Source organism: Phaseolus vulgaris, chromosome 4, assembly GCF_000499845.2.
Source record: "Phaseolus vulgaris cultivar G19833 chromosome 4, P. vulgaris v2.0, whole genome shotgun sequence".
NCBI classification, from domain to species: domain Eukaryota; kingdom Viridiplantae; phylum Streptophyta; class Magnoliopsida; order Fabales; family Fabaceae; genus Phaseolus; species Phaseolus vulgaris.
Genome location: NC_023756.2, coordinates 3,441,256 through 3,455,162, shown reverse-complemented (window position 1 = coordinate 3,455,162; position 13,907 = coordinate 3,441,256). Strand labels below are relative to the sequence as shown.

Sequence of the window (13,907 nt, the reverse complement as noted above, 5' to 3'; positions counted from 1 at the left end):
CTATTTTAAATTGACTGCTAATATTTAAGGAGAAACAATCATGTTAGAGTTGATTATAGGCAAAAAGAATGTTATGAATAGAAATTGACTTGGAATTACAAATCTGATGAATTTCATCACTTTAAATATACAATTCTGAAACAAGTAGTAACAAATGAGTTGTTGATATTAAACTTTAATTATATACATTGACCATTGTGGCCTAAATATTCTACTAAATATAATATAATTAAACCAAATCAAAGTTTTGAAGAATTTCAAACAAATTTGGAACCAATACTATTTTTTTTACAATTAGTTTAAAATATAAAATCACTTACTGAAACAAATTAATCTAAATTAAAAACTTTTTAAAGTATTCCTGTGACAGAAAGAAATAAGTACATAGAAGAGAAACCTAATTACATATATCTCATCATTCCCCCTATGTATCTATACTAGAATAAAAAGTCAGAAACACCATAATTTTATATACAAGTTACAACATAAAAGACAAATAAATTAGTGACAATCCAGATGGGACAAGAGAGTAATAATTATGGAAGCATTGTTCAAATTAGCATCAACAAAACGTTGAAAATTCCATCAAGCAGCCTTTTCACATACCACAAAACTTCCCGGATTGATAGTAATGCTCTTTGTGCAATTATCAGTTTTGTATATCCCAACAAGTCGATCAGCCAATTCAAACATGTTGTTCCTAAGACTGCAGGAGGAATAATCAAATACCATTGCAAGTATTACAAAAAATACACAGTATGAGTAATACAAACACACAACACATTATTACTAGTTAAAAATTTATTCAAAGTTATAAAATCACAAATGAAACTTACGAAATTAGTTTTAAAATCTTCAATAAATAATAAATGACTTAATTGCACTTTTAATCCCTCAAATGTACTAATGGTCTAATCCTAATCCCTCAGTTCCATATATGTCAAGCATATGTGTAATTTTAGTTCTCAAGTTTCAATTACATCAAAGTTTCTTGGCATCATAGTTCTACGATTTGAGTTCTTTCTTGAGTTGAGAGATGTGTCTAGAAGATTAAAAAATCACAATTACATTATCTAGAAGGCATAATTGCTACCATTAACATTTCAAAAACTAAATTACAAAATTTATGACAAAAAAAAATGCAATTAGGTCATAATAAGTATGTTCAAATGAGTTCAATACTATTATTTCTCTTATGCAATTTACTAGTGATAATCCGGGTAAAAAGACCCACCTGATGATTATGAATTGAGCATCTTTGGTTCTGTCTTTCACATAATGCCCGACGATAGAAACATTCTTGAAGTCTGTAAAACCATATAGCAAAGGAGTTTAATGCATTGCATATACCTAAATAGCATTTACAATAACAGAATTTAGGTTCGAAGTTAATGGGAAGTACCCAAGGCAGCATCGATCTCATCCATTACGTAAAGCGGGGTAGGCTTGTAATGATGAAGAGCGAATACAAGGGCCAACGAGCTAAGAGTCTGCAAAAGAAATAGAAAAAGTATATAAAAAAAGAAAAAAAGATCATGGTGTCCATGAACGCATTTTAACATTTTCTGCATGTCTAAGAAAATGATTAAGCACAGGCAGCATAATGCCTAATTGCTCATATGCAGGTTCAACCCAGAAAATACAATTCTTGTTTGTATATAATATAATATAATGCTTTGCAATCCAAGAATTGAGACCAAACCAAAGGCAAATGCTGACAAGAAGAGGAGATAACCTTTTCACCACCCGATAAATTTGCAATATTTTTCCAGCTTTTCTTTGGTGGTCTGACACTGAAAACAACACCTTCAGAGAAAGGATCCAAAGAATCCACAAGCTCGAGTTCCGCATCACCTCCAAGAGTAATCATCTGCAAATGATAAAAGTGGTTATACATGCCACAAGTCTAGGAAAAACAACAGCTCAAATTTGGTGCCACTGGGACTAAGACACAATTTTTTAGTTTTCATTCTTAACAATGGTTTTAGGAAATGGAGACTGTAAAAGACGGCATACTTTAGAAGGGGCATATCTTCAGAAGGCAACATAAAAAATAGATGGTTCACATGGGAAAGTTGAATCCACTTTTAAGAATAGCGATCCTTCTTCAATTATTTTTACTAATTATATGGTGAATCCATTTCATTACCACTAGATTCGAGCAAATGTTTATTGCTGCCACAAACTACCAATTTCATGATTATTATTGAAACTCGCACTCTTTAAGCAAATAACTTAGAGGATTATAGTAATTTATGCTCCTAAAATTAGACTCTACACAAGATTAACCCCCTTAAAATTTTAAAAAATAAATCGTCGGTTCAATTCAACATCATTTTACAAGCAGTAATGCAAATTTAACTTGGCATCATAGTCACACCAAGTTGCCAACATGCTGGTCTGAAGGTCTTAAGAAAGGTGACAGAACCCATAAGGTGTTAAAATATCCATAAATAAAACTGGAGAAGCACAATTCCATGTGTTTGTGGCAACGAAAGGGAGAATTCTAAGAGAGGTGAGATTCCAAACCTGATACATTTCCTTTAACTTTAAAGATATGGCATTAAACCCTTCCATAAACTCGTCCAATCTGCCATAACACAGTCAGATAACATTTTTGCCAAAATGCAAGGCATAAAATAAATTCAACCTATAAAAAAGAAAATATATCATGCACACCTCTTCTTTCTCCATTCATCATACTGCTTCTTTATGTCATCCCGCTCCTGAGTAACTGAATTAAGTTCTTCAACTCGCTCATTGTATAAAGATACCTTCTTTCGATATCTGATAATCATAAGAAATTGTGAATCTTTATTAGTACAGCATCAGAAAAAGTAAAGATAAACAACAGGGCAACAAATTGGAAAAACTCATACTCTGAAATTGAATCAAGATTAGGATTCATCTCCTTCAGTTGTGCTTCAAGAAGAGCCACCATTTCACAGGCTTTTTTTAGGTCACAATCAGCATTAAGATGTTCATCGGCCAATGTAGCTTGCAGCTTTTCTTGATCCACTAAATCAGCCTGTATTCTGCATACCATTTACAATCTATAAGAACTTCAGAATAATAAACCCTGTATTCCAAAACAGAAATCTGATTACATACTGTTCGAGATGTTTGTGAATAGCAGTTTGCAACTCATCTAGTCTTTTCTTGTACCCTTTCCCCTTCATTTCTAATTCTTTGTATGCTTTCTTCATGTCTTTTAATTTAAAGTCAGCATCAACCTGAAAAATAATGACTGTAATGAGAAAGCTCCAAGTTGGTTGCGATGTGAAAATGAACAAACCAGTACCTCAGATGCACGTAATTCATCCATCATTTTTTTCATCTTATTGTACTGAGATTTTGCTTCCTCCAAGACAATCATATGTTTGTCAATTATCTGCACGGTAAAAATAAATTGTGACCCTACCCAACCAATATTTATATGCATAACTTTCAAAAGGTGCATTGCACTGTACATTTTTAATGTATTTCATTTACTAAGGCACAAATTTTACACAATCCAAAACAAGGCTATTAATAACCTCTTGAGTTTTTTTATAATTCTCTTGAACTGCAAATGCTTTCTGCTCTATTTCTGCAAAGGCTCCAGTTAACTTCGCCTTTTGCTCAGTAAGCCTATCTTTCTCCTTCTTTGAATCTTCAATTCCTTTAGTCAACTTTTTGACCATCTTTTGTCCCGTCTCTATTAGCACCTTGTGGCGGTTTATTTCTGAGCTATTCTTATCAATATCCTAGTAAAAGGGGAATCATTAGTAATAAACAATCCCCAATATCAAATATAATTGAAGGTTCATGATATAAGAGATGCTTACTGACTGAATTTTCTGGACCTTTGACTTCTGAGATTTTAATTTTTCACCCCCAACATTTTCTAAATTTCTCTGGAGCTCCAAAGCCTGGGATTGTCCAACATTAATTAAACTATCAAACTTAAATACAAATATAACCTTTATTTTCAACAGTCATAGAAATAAAAATAAATGCAAGACATGCAGGCAACCCTCAATTTGTAAAGGAATTAAAAGAAAATGAATTTCGAGCAAACCTTTTCCTTCAATTGTTTAGATCCATTAGTTAGTCTTTTAATCTCCTTTTCTTCGGAAGAAACAATTTTCTTCAGCTCATTCAATCTTTCAAGCTCATCCTCCTGTGGTGTTGATGCTGCCTCAAGGGAATCAAGTTGTTTCTCAATATAATTAAATTGTGAACTTAAACTGTCAACCTGTAGTGGAAGGGGAAAAAATCTCAATGACTGCATCAACAACTCCAAGAAAATTATAATTTACTTCTCTCAGACTCAGAAATAGTGCATTACCTCCTTCTGACTTTTAGCTAACTCCATTTCAAAAGCAGAAACAGCTTTTTCTGAGGCCTGGTAACGTTGCACAGCAGCGACAATTCTTTGGCGAATGTCATTCAATTTAGTAGTCAAATCCAACAATTCCTTCTCAGAATTGGCTACAATTTCTACAGAAATGGTTGTAGCTCGAATAGATGTCCCCATCTTCCCACCACGGGGCTTACCACCCCCACCACTCATTGTTCCAGATTTTTCAAAGAGCGCACCATCAAGGGTGACAACTCGACGAAACTCATTATTTCCACCATATGCTATACGTGTAGCCTACATTTTACAGAGTAAGAAAATGTTACTATCTGACAGTTTAACTCTACTGGCGAGAACAATTGCAAATGCAACAAACCTACAATTACATATTGCAAGAAAATGGTAAATAAGTTAAGCCCCATAATCTGATTAGTGTGCCTTTGTTTCTTAAACAGACCAGATAATAGGCATAATGTGATAATAAACTTCGATAGTTCAAAACAAAGCCATATCAAGAAACTTGCTCATCAAACAATTCTAAACACGGACATGATGATTTTCATATCTGATAAATACCATTTTATAACGAATCCTTAATATTTACCGTCATAATGGAGTATCCTACAAAAGTACCACTGACCTGGTCAAGATCTTTAGCAACCACAGTGTTTCCTAGTGCCGAATAGAAAGCAAGCTTCATTCTTTCATCTCGAACTTTTACTAAATCAAAAAGACGTGGAACTCCATCTGGAGTGCTTACATTCTTTTTCATCATTGGAAGAAGATCAGCTTGCTTCTCCTGAATATAGAAACAGTATTCTAATTATATTTATCAAATATCTGTTTTGAGTATTATTGGCACATCAAAAACATTACAAAACCAAACAGAGCATCAATCATTGTTAGAGAAAACAAACATATCTCTAACAATCATTTACAAATTATATTCAATTAAGCGCATTATATTGGCACTGTGTTCTTAAAGTAATTTAAAAATTAAAGACCAACTATGCCAAAAACTAAGGTTGTTAGTTGAAAGTTAATGTACGGTTTCAGCATTTCTAGTAACTATTGTGAAAATAATAGTAAAAATGTTACCACATTTTTGTAAACTATTAGTGAAAAAAAATATAGAAATGGAAAGCATTTCCTAATACCAAAAATGTGCTAATACCTTACATTATAACAGAAACGTGCTAGAGGATAAACCCAGTCGCCATTATACATTCACAATAACCCAGAAGTAGAAGTGAAGAAATTTAATTTATGCCTTTTGAAATATTAAACAGTCATTTAGAGACAACAACAAACTGAATAATATAATAAAATACCAATATCATGAAAGTAGCAACACCAAGATTCTCTCTACGAAGCAACTCAACACATGCTTGAGCTGCATTTGTTGTTTCCACCACAATATAATCAAGTCCAGCACATGCTGTTGATATCGCAACATCATATTTTGCTGCAAAATTTATAAGAAGTTAATCTAAGGGCATCCATTGATTACATACAAAGCAGAGTGTCACATGATAAAGATAAATAAATTTAAAAGTCTTAATCTAAGGTAATATCAGTCTAAGAACAAAAGAAGTGTACTAAGAAAATTTGGATTATGACACCAACAAATTATAAACTCAAGAAAATCCCTGTTTCCCTGAAGAAAAACTGACTAATGTATTGTAATAAGAAAATAAGGATTGTGTTAACTAATAATAAACAAATCAGAAGAAATCACAGATCCCTTTTTCAATTATGTATAAATGACCACTGTACGCTAAGTACTAAATTTGCAGTTAATTAATTCCTGCTTGATCGTAAGTTTGTGGCGGTTTGCAGTTAATTAATTCCTGCAAGGCCATCAAGAATATAATCATTCTCCCAATACTAGAAAGAATGCTTCTGAAAACAAGAGACAAGTAATACGTTTTATATTGATTCTAGGATTTGCATTTGGAATGTTGAATATTAATTGCAGGTATATTATCATTATATTCTATTAATTTACACGTGCTCATTAAATATGGTTTTTGAGGTAACCTTTTCAGTTTTTTAGATGAGATTGGTCTCTCCATCATGTGTTTACTTACTCTCAAACAAGAACCAAATAACGAATAGACTGAAGCACAAGCCTGGTCTTTAATCAGTAGTTCAAAACTTCCATAATCATGAGCTTTGAGCAGAGCCTACCAAACCTATTTATTTTCTTCATATAGAATAAGATATGTTTGTCTTTTGAATGTTTTGTTGTGCTGAGTTTGAACATAAATTTTAATCTTAGATAGAAGCAAGAGCATCCAAAACCACATTCCTAAAATTTTTGCAGCATTCAAGTGCCATAATTTGAAAGGCATGGATCTTCATGAAGCTAAAAGTGTTATTAGAGAACCTCACCATCAATAGCGCCTAAATCACCCATGCGGCCATAAATTCCTTCTATTTGTTTTGCTTCCTTAGCTTTCAGGATTGCTTTTAGAACTGATCCCTGACTCTTTTCAGAATCTAGAACAGACTTCAATTCAGCAACCTTTTGTCTTGCACTTTGCTCAAGAGGAATCAGTTCATCTTGTTCTTTGATGCATTCCTTTAAAAAGAGCAACCAGATCACCACAAGCCTCAGAAAAGAAAATGTTAAAGACACAGAATTGAGAATAAGAAAGAAAATTTGCTAACTTCTTCGATTTTGTGAGCTTCTAAAGCTTCATGCTTGCTCTTTTCTATATCCCTCTTTATTTGAGAAAGGCTGGCAGTTTTTGATTTAATTGTTTCTGAAATGTTTTCCATCTGCTTTTGAGCATCTTTAAAAGCTTGAGAAGCACCTTCATGCTGCCAATTAAATAGTCTTCTATTAAACATCCACCTACTATAAAACATAAAGGGACTCTGCTCCACAAATGTACCTCAATTCAATATAAATAAATAAGGGCACCCTCCATGAATCCTGGGCATGCATGTCAGAAAGGGCCCTTTAATTTAAAGTGCAGGGGACGCATAAGCGTCTAAGTCAAAATAGCTACTGAATAAGTTCACATGCATGAAAAAAACATAAAAAGTTCACAGGAGAATAAAGAATCAATTTGTGTCCATGTTCAGTTTCTTATGTTATCAAATGGTGTGTTTGATGCAAATTGAAGAGCTGCAAATGTAGAACAACACAGTAGAAAGAAACAACTACATCACAATACAACTCTTTGTTTAGTCTGTTGATTGGTACTTGATGCACAACGCAAACATAGCAGTACCAGGTCAATGTTGGTTTTGTGATGGCAATGGTTGGGGGAGTAATTATAATTTTGACATGCTAGTTGATGGTTAGTATTGATCTCATATCAACTAAATATATGGTCAAACTATAATATATAAATAGGTACAAACTTCATATTAAAAGTCAGTTTTTGAGAGATTGAGTTAGACCTTATTGTACTTTCCAAGAGGGCATTAGGCTTATCGTAACAAGATCTATTGATTATATTATGTCACTCGCTATGAAACCACTCATGGATATCTAGTCTCACACTCAGAGATATCTAGTCTCACTCTCGAGATATCTAGTCTTCAACATAAGAAGTATGTTAGAAATCTCATATCAAATAGATATAGGACCAAATTATATTATATAAATAGGCACAAACTTTAACTTGTAAACCAATTTTGTAAGATTAAATTGGGCTTAAATCCACTTTCTAAGAGTTAGTATAGTGATTAAGTACCAAAGTAGGTAGTGCATTTGGACTGCTTTCTACATTGTCCATTAGACAAATGTTTCTCTTTAGTTTACTATGTAATAAACTTCTTTACTTTTGTCCTGTTCTTCATCCCTTTTCATGTAGTTCCATGATCTCTTCCAAAATCAAACAAAGAACAATAACTTTTGTTCTGTCCAGTCTTTAACCGTTTAGCTAATCAAAAAGACCCTTCAAATTATACAGCACAGAAAATTTTTAGGAAATGATAGAAGCAAAGCCCGTTAGAGAGTATCCTTCTATAATCACCATAAATAATTAACGTTACGGATTTACTATGATTTTCAAAAAATATACAAAAATAATTAAGAGAAAAAAATAAATAACTTTCTTTAAAGCTGAGACTGGAAGCAATAGCACGTAAAAGTAGGAGTTGTTCTCACCTTCTCATTCAGAAGCTTACTTTCTGTACATGCAACTTCAAGTTTTCCCTTGTGCTCAATCAAATCTTTTTCCCAAGGTTCAAGCTCAGCACGAACTTTAGCAAGCTCGGAGCGGTATGTCTCAGTTTCACCTGCTCACCAATCAATTGCAGGGACACAAAAGATGAAAAAAGAGAATATAAACGACAAAGTAGCTAAAAACCATCTATTCAATATGGGATATCGGTTCCATTTGTGTACAGGGATAGATAATAAATAAAAAATAAAGACCAGCCTCCACTACAAAAAACACTGAAAACCAGCATGATGCATTCCAGACAATAACTAGAAATATAAAGACCTTCAGGGCTAACTATATGCAGTTCACTCCAACAAAAATAGCAGAGTATATCTTGAAATATACATAAATGTCAATAAAATATGTGTGTTCACTCTAACGGTGTTTCTTAATCTCAACTCAAGCAGCAGAAGAAAGCCATGACTATCTGTTAAGCATTAGAATAAGGAACCTAACTAAATTAAGCACTTTTAATGTTAAAATAGAACGAAAAACAAAATGTAGCAACTTGCAAAGAAGTATGTTTAAGAATAAAAAAGGTTTAAAGAGGTTTTGATTAAAGTATAATTATTGGAGTTGGAGATCCATCACCAGTTCAGCGAAGCAAATTTAATTAAAAGAACATTCCAATATATTGGAAATAAATTAATAAAAATGAAAAAAGTCCACCTTTGGAAATCTCTGTGATTTCTTCCAAGATCTTCTCCTCATCAAGCAACAAATTTTGCAGTTTTGGAATATTGTCCTCAAGTTTTGGTATCAAATTAGTTGATTCCTCACCCTCTTTTATAAGGGCTTCAATTTTGGATGAATCCTGACAGAAAGTAGAAACAAAAGAATTAGATGTCTCTTGAACACATAGTTTCATTGCAATAAACTATGACTTCCCTCTACCTTTTCTACTTTATCCTCTAGCTTTTTTATCTTCTGACCTATGTGCTTAAAATCTTCCCGATACTTAACATCCTGCCTTTCAAACTCCTTGAACTCTTCCTTGCACTTCCTCATATCATTGTCTAACTCCTGAAAATGAAAGAAGTTAATAATGACTAGATTACCACCTCAAAAGATTATTATTAAGAATAATTGCACAGCAATATAACCATGAAAACTGATTTCCATCTCATCCAAACCTCTTGTTTTTTCATATAGTTGTTGTGCTTAGTTTCAAGCTCTTTGAGAGTTTGTTTACTTTCTTGGATTTTATCCCTGAAATATGATATCACCAAGTCCTTCATGAGACAAGAATACAAATTCAACAATAAAGAAACAATTAAATTACCCTATGTAATCCAAATTTACCTTTCTGCCTTGAGATTTTCTTCTAGAGTGACAACATTCCCTTGTAACTCGTCCATTTTTCCACTTGTATCATCAAGGGCCAACTTTGTAGCTTTCTCTTGCCATTTTAACAGAGACAACTCCTTCAACATGTATGCTTCTGCTTCATTCTTCACATCCTGCAGCAAAAGAATGTTAAATGTTGGACAAATATCAAATGCTTCGTAAACCAACAATTTTACATGCCTCCAAGCCGTCTCTTTCTTTCTCAGCTAGCTTAACCATTTGCACCACCCCAGATCTTTTCTCATTCAGGGATTCTAACCTAAAACATCAACAACATTGTTTCAAAAACTAAATATTCTAAAATTGAAATCAAATAACTACTTCAACAACAGTGAACTCAAAAAAATGATACTATAAAAGATGAAAATGGGAAGAATAATAGAAGGGTAATTTAAATTCTAAAATAAAAGTGTATTGAGATTGGCTAATTTCATAAACAGCCCATATTAAAGCTTCCCAAGAAAGTCATGAACAAATATAAAATAATCAAAGCTGGGAAGAATTGCTGTGTTTTTTCAAAAGCCTTCTTAATACGGTTTTGATTATAAGCTATTTTCAAAACAAAATCAATTCATTAAAATACTAAATACTTAATAATTTTTAAAAAAAAAAATCAGACCGCTATAGCAAACAAGTATAAATGATTTAGTAATGTTGATTGAGAAAGTTGCATGGCCTGTTTCTCTCGGGACTTAATGGAAAGAGTGCTAACAGTTTCTGTGATTCATCAATCTTTTCCACATATTTGTTGGTTCCAATTATATCCTCCAGGTATTCTAGAAAACCTTCATCATGAGGCCCTTGAGATTTTGGTTTCATAAGTGAAATCTGCTCAACTTCACCCTGAAAAGAAGTAGATCAAACATCAAAAGAGGTGGACGGAATAGAAACACTTCCAGAAAAACTTAAAATCACCATATAACAAATAACAGACCTGAAGGATTAGAAACCTGTTATTGTCAAGGTCAACACCTTTCCCTTTTAATTTCTTAGTAACTTCAGTAAAGTTACTTGCACGATCATTAATGTAATACTTAGAAGAGTTGTCCCGGAAAGCCACCCTAGTAATCACAAAATCACTTCCTGGAACAGCCTCGTAAGTTCCATCTTCCTGCAACCACTGATACTTTTAGTTCTTACTTTTTCATAAGAAAATATAGAAATAAAAAATGGCTCTCTTAAGAAATTAAAATTTAAGTCTAACTAAACCTTGCAAAACTAGCTTCTAAGAAGAAGTTTGCACTTATTTATATACTATAATTTGACATTATCTCTAGTCGATATGAGCTCTTAAACCAGAACTGAACATCTCAAGCATGGAACTAAGAGTAAACCTGATAGCGGGTGACACAAGACCCAACAAACTAGACTAGAATAAACTCTGAATGGCTTTGACACCATCTTAGGGTCTATCGTGTCACCTTAATTTTACTTTTTTAAGTTTGTATTAGGGTCATTCAAAGTTTATTCTAGTCAAGTTTGTTGGGCCTCATGTTACTCATTATCAAGTACTCCCCCTAGTCCCACACTTAAAGATGTCCAATCCTCGGAGTGAGAAGATATGTTGAAGCCAAATGTAATATATATATATATATGTGTGTTTTTATGCGTATAAGTAGGTACAAACCTTATCTTACCAAACCAACTTCTTAAGGTTGAGATAGGCTTAAATTCTCATTTCATAAAATAGAACCGTAAGACTGAAAGCTCTTTAGTCACTGAGGCATAAAGATCAACTCACAAAAAAAAGCTCATACTAGGGGAAATAAAGGAAAGATAAAAAAGAACAAAAACAATCAAAACCTAGCCACGATATGGAACTCTTTGGCATCATTGCTGGTGCCTATAGTTTGTTTTTAATTTTCAGTTTCACTTTGTAAATTCTTGAAAACGGGAGTCGTTATCCACTAGGCATGATTTGCTACATAGATCAGACCACACTTTTCAACTCAGTTAAATATCAAATTTTCAGAAATATTATTATATTACATTTTCAGAGCTAAAAAAACATGTCATTTTTGCAATTAATATTACTATAAACATATCTTCAATCAAAGGTTAATAATAATAATAATAATAATAATAATAATAATAATAATAATAATAATAATAATAAGAAGAAGAAGAAGAAGAAGAAGAAGAAGAAGAAGTAGAAGAAGAAGAAGAAGAAAAACTACCAAATCTACGATCTCTTGAAAATGAACAGAAACCCCCGCACTTTCCAAATTCTGGTGATTAGTGGAATTGTGTATCAGCTCCGAAACTTTGTTCAGCCGCATCTACAAGTACCAAAACCAGTTTCCAAATAAAAAAACAAACACAAAAACACTAAAAAATATCGAGCGAGAAAGAAATAACATTCAAATTCCAAAACTCATGAGTTTCTTGATCATTCTGTGAACACACCTGCTTTGCTCGCTTCCCAAACACAAAAAGCATCGCGTCGATGACATTGCTCTTTCCGCTCCCGTTAGGTCCCACCACTGCAGAGAAACTCTGAAATCGAAGCAATACAAAAGTTCACAAATTGAACACAAACAATTCAAAAGGTCAAAAGTACGCAAGTCAAACGAAGCATGTAAAAAGTTCGTAAGTGAAGCCGAAGCGGATCAAAGTATGCAAGTGAAATCAAAGCAATTCAAAAGCTCACAAGTGAAATCAAAGCAATTCAAAAGCTCACAAGTGAAATTAAAGCAATTCAAAGTTCGTAAGAAACAGAAGCAATCCAAAGTTTGGAGGTGAAACCGAAGAGATTTGAAGTTCGTTAGTGAAATTGAAGCAATTCAAAAGTTTCGCAAGTGAAACCAAGCAAATCAAACTAAGCACAAAAACACTAAACAAGTTAGAGGAAGAAAGAAAGAACATTCCAATTCCAAAACTCGTGAGCTTCCAGAAACATTATGTAAACGCGCCATTTAAAAGTTCGCAGTTGAGATTGAAACAATCAGCAGGAGAACCCGAAGCAAATCGAAATTTGAAAGTGAAAAAGAAACCCTAACCTTGTGAAAAGGACCGACACGCTGTTCGCCGGCGTAGGACTTGAAGTTGCGCATGATCATCTCCTTTATAAAGAGCCTGGGGCGCGCGGAGCGGTGGCGCGTGGCTGAGTCGGGCGCGGACTCGGCGTTCGGGTCCATGGGCGCAGTGAGTCGACTCGGAGGTGAAAGGTTTGGAAGTTGGAGGTGGGAGAGACCGAAGATTGGGATTTTGAAAATCCAAGAAAAGAGAAAAGGGACTTTGGCGGGAATTCAAATTCGCAATTGCGACTCACCAAATAAATACTTAAATTAGCTTTTGGTATTTCATAAAAAATAATGCCTACCAATAAAAGAAAAAATATTTTTTTATAAAAATTATTATATTAAGCATTATTATAAAATATATATATATATATATATATATTAAACAATAGGTTATTTGTTCAAGGAATATACGAAAAATTAAGTCATGTTTTTATACTTATTTTCTTAAGTGATATAGTTTCTTTTGAGTAATAAATGTTAACGCTTAAGTAATAACTCGTTGTTCAAGTATATAACATATCAATTATTTTTCCTCTGAATAGAATGTTGCGCAAGTGGCAATGAGTTATTGAATAACAAGTTTTATCACTCGAACGATAATTTATTATTTGAGTGAGAATAATTCAATACCAATTTTTCACACTAAAGAATATTCTTCAAGTGAGGATCTCTTGCTTAAGCAATATTCATCAATAGCTAAGAAATTAATTCATTTTAAATATATTTTTTAAGTATATATGTGTACCGCCTAGAACAGTCATGTTTGACTAGGCTTACACCACTATGGGCTAACATATTTTATCAATAAACATTGATATGTGCATGTATTTTAATATGAAATATTACTTAAATATGACACTTATCGGCAAATTAACATAAAAACACAACTAGGTGTAGATATTTTGATATCAATACAACCAATGAAGTTTAAATTAGAGTAGCCTATCACTTCCAAACTACTAGTATGTATATAAATAAGCTTGAAATTTTTTGTTCCTTAAAGATATATCA

General features: G+C 33.0%; 1 protein-coding gene across 1 annotated transcript; it reads right to left on the bottom strand.

Moving 5' to 3' along the window:
- Positions 1–320: 320 nt before the first annotated feature.
- Positions 321–13,131, bottom strand: LOC137836906 (structural maintenance of chromosomes protein 4). The gene is made up of 28 exons (XM_068645685.1): positions 12,873–13,131; positions 12,280–12,369; positions 12,051–12,152; positions 10,808–10,984; positions 10,586–10,716; positions 10,054–10,132; positions 9,829–9,986; positions 9,660–9,735; positions 9,421–9,549; positions 9,196–9,340; positions 8,469–8,599; positions 7,016–7,168; positions 6,737–6,926; positions 5,674–5,807; positions 4,983–5,141; positions 4,331–4,639; positions 4,061–4,237; positions 3,828–3,911; positions 3,537–3,746; positions 3,302–3,391; positions 3,112–3,233; positions 2,880–3,035; positions 2,680–2,787; positions 2,530–2,590; positions 1,736–1,870; positions 1,403–1,490; positions 1,235–1,307; positions 321–706 (listed from the first exon to the last, which is right to left on the bottom strand). The coding sequence occupies exons 1-28, from the start codon at positions 13,008–13,010 to the stop codon at positions 586–588; spliced, it is 3,726 nt and encodes a 1,241-aa protein (XP_068501786.1). The 5' UTR covers positions 13,011–13,131; the 3' UTR covers positions 321–585.
- Between the last annotated feature and the right edge of the window lie 776 nt (positions 13,132–13,907).

Excerpts from the sequence above, each read along its gene's own strand:
- LOC137836906 (XM_068645685.1), bottom strand. The coding sequence starts at position 13,010 with ATGGACCCGAACGCCGAGTCCGCGCCCGACTCAGCCACGCGCCACCGC. Across the intron at positions 12,370-12,872 it reads GTGTCGGTCCTTTTCACAAG|AGTTTCTCTGCAGTGGTGGG; the intron begins GTTAGGGTTTCT and ends CTTCGATTTCAG. Across the intron at positions 9,341-9,420 it reads TAGAGGATAAAGTAGAAAAG|GATTCATCCAAAATTGAAGC; the intron begins GTAGAGGGAAGT and ends ACTTTCTGTCAG.